General features: G+C 54.0%; 1 protein-coding gene across 1 annotated transcript; it reads right to left on the bottom strand.

The window, feature by feature from the left end:
- Nucleotides 1–257: 257 nt before the first annotated feature.
- Nucleotides 258–681, bottom strand: LOC144159436 (uncharacterized). Its single transcript, XM_077690928.1, has 2 exons — nt 569–681; nt 258–499 (listed from the first exon to the last, which is right to left on the bottom strand). The coding sequence occupies exons 1-2, from the start codon at nt 654–656 to the stop codon at nt 258–260; spliced, it is 330 nt and encodes a 109-aa protein (XP_077547054.1). The 5' UTR covers nt 657–681.
- Between the last annotated feature and the right edge of the window lie 1048 nt (nt 682–1729).

Raw genomic sequence — 1729 nt, forward strand, 5'->3', positions numbered from 1 at the left:
TCAGAAACATCCGTTGGCTGAGCTGACACCGATAGTGTCTGTTGGTAGTTAGACATCCGACTCTCTGTGCACTTACACAGGAGACATCCTGGACATGTCTCATAAGAACTTGTTCACCTTTATTTCCTGTCTTAAGCTTGCTGGACTCCACGTAGATAGCTGCTATCTCACTTTTCTTAAATGGCTCAACACGCGCAATTGAATGAAACTACGCACCTGTTGTTTGAGGAGGATGTTGACAACTGTTTTGACTTCTTCTACCAGCCCTTCAATCCATATCCTCCACCATAGCCTCCACCGTAGCCTCCTCCGAAGCCCCCTCCAAAGCCGCCTCCGAAGCCGCCTCCAACGCCTCCTCCGAGTCCACCTCCGTAGCCTCCTCCACTGCCGCCAATACCGCTGTGGGCGACTACGGCTCCTCCTCCGCTGACCTTGCTAACGTGGTGGACTGTCTTGACTAGGAAGGACGGCCCAGCAACCACTTTTCCTCCGCCTCCACCTCCGCCGTTCAGTAGCACCACGCTGCTTCCAACGCCAACACCTCCAACGCCGCCTCCGTAGCCACCACCCAGGCCACCTCCGAAACCACCCCCGAAGCCGCCGCCGTAGCCACCCCCGTAGCCGCCTCCCAAGCCACCGGTGAGGCCTCCGGCCATTGCGGTAGCCGCGATGGCGGAAGTAACGAAGACGCAGAGCTGGAATGCAAAATAATTAGAGCGTGTGGTGGTCTGTAAATATGTATGCACTTGCTTAGTAAGCCTGAAACACCTCAGGAAAATGTCGTATTCACTCTAATTTACACCGCAAAAAAAAAATTCATTGGTGGATAATTACTAATGTGGGAGAATGCCGTCTCACTCCATCGCAGACTTGGGGCTCGGCCCGAGCCCACGCCTTACTCCGGCTTCAGAAGCCCGCAACGCGACGGTTCTCGCACGCCCCTCATGCTTAGCGCTCTAACCGCCTCAGTGGCCCCGTTTCCTCGCTTTAGCGGCGGCATTGCCTGCCTTTCGCTGCTTTTGTTGCTCCCCAGTACCGGCATTTTGTCGCTGTCATTTCCATTCCTTGTCCTTTCCCGTTCGCTTTGGCTGCAGACTCGATCTTAAACGTGTACAAGCGGTCGCTGGAGTCACCATACCCGTCGAGAAAGCTGCAGCTGGGGCTCCGCGCTCCTTCTTGTAGCCATGGCAACGTGGCCAGCGTTCCGAAGTCTCTCTGCTTTATCTCCACTCTGTCGTTCTCTGCTCCTGTATCGCTCCCTCTGGTTACAGAGCGACGCGTAAATTAATTGAGCACCGTGATAATTTTTCCGAAATGCCCCACCTATTGCTCAGGCAAAAAAGCTTGAATATTTCTGATTCGTAGGTGTCTCCGAACGTAAAAAGGGAGGAAAATCGAAATGCTTACGCTGAATTAGATCAAGTTCTCTACGTTAAAATTTTACAGCGCAAGGCCTCGTATACAAGAGGGCCATGGAGTTGGCTGGCTTATGCATGCACGGACTGTGGAAAACAAACTGGAAAAAGGCGAAGTCCCCGTATAACCATGCATTAAAAACCTCGGTTATCCGGCGACCCAAGCGAAGCCCCGCCACCGATCGGCGGACGAAATAGATGTGCCCGGAGGCCTGTTCCACGGACCTTGAGCCCGCTCTGTCGGTTCTTTCCGGCACAGCTTCCTTCTCCGCCTCATCTTTCGTTTTTCTCCCCTCCAGCAGCGGCCCGCTCCT

The sequence above is a fragment of the Haemaphysalis longicornis genome, unplaced genomic scaffold (genome assembly GCF_048455015.1).
Source record: "Haemaphysalis longicornis isolate Haplotype H1 unplaced genomic scaffold, Haemaphysalis longicornis Haplotype H1 scaffold_1, whole genome shotgun sequence".
Lineage (NCBI taxonomy): Eukaryota > Metazoa > Arthropoda > Arachnida > Ixodida > Ixodidae > Haemaphysalis > Haemaphysalis longicornis.

Bases quoted from the DNA above. Each gene is read 5' to 3' on its own strand.
- LOC144159436 (XM_077690928.1), bottom strand. From the start codon at position 656: ATGGCCGGAGGCCTCACCGGTGGCTTGGGAGGCGGCTACGGGGGTGGC. The intron at 500-568 runs GTGGTGGCTACG...TGAACGGCGGAG, and splicing joins TGGTTTCGGAGGTGGCCTGG to GTGGAGGCGGAGGAAAAGTG.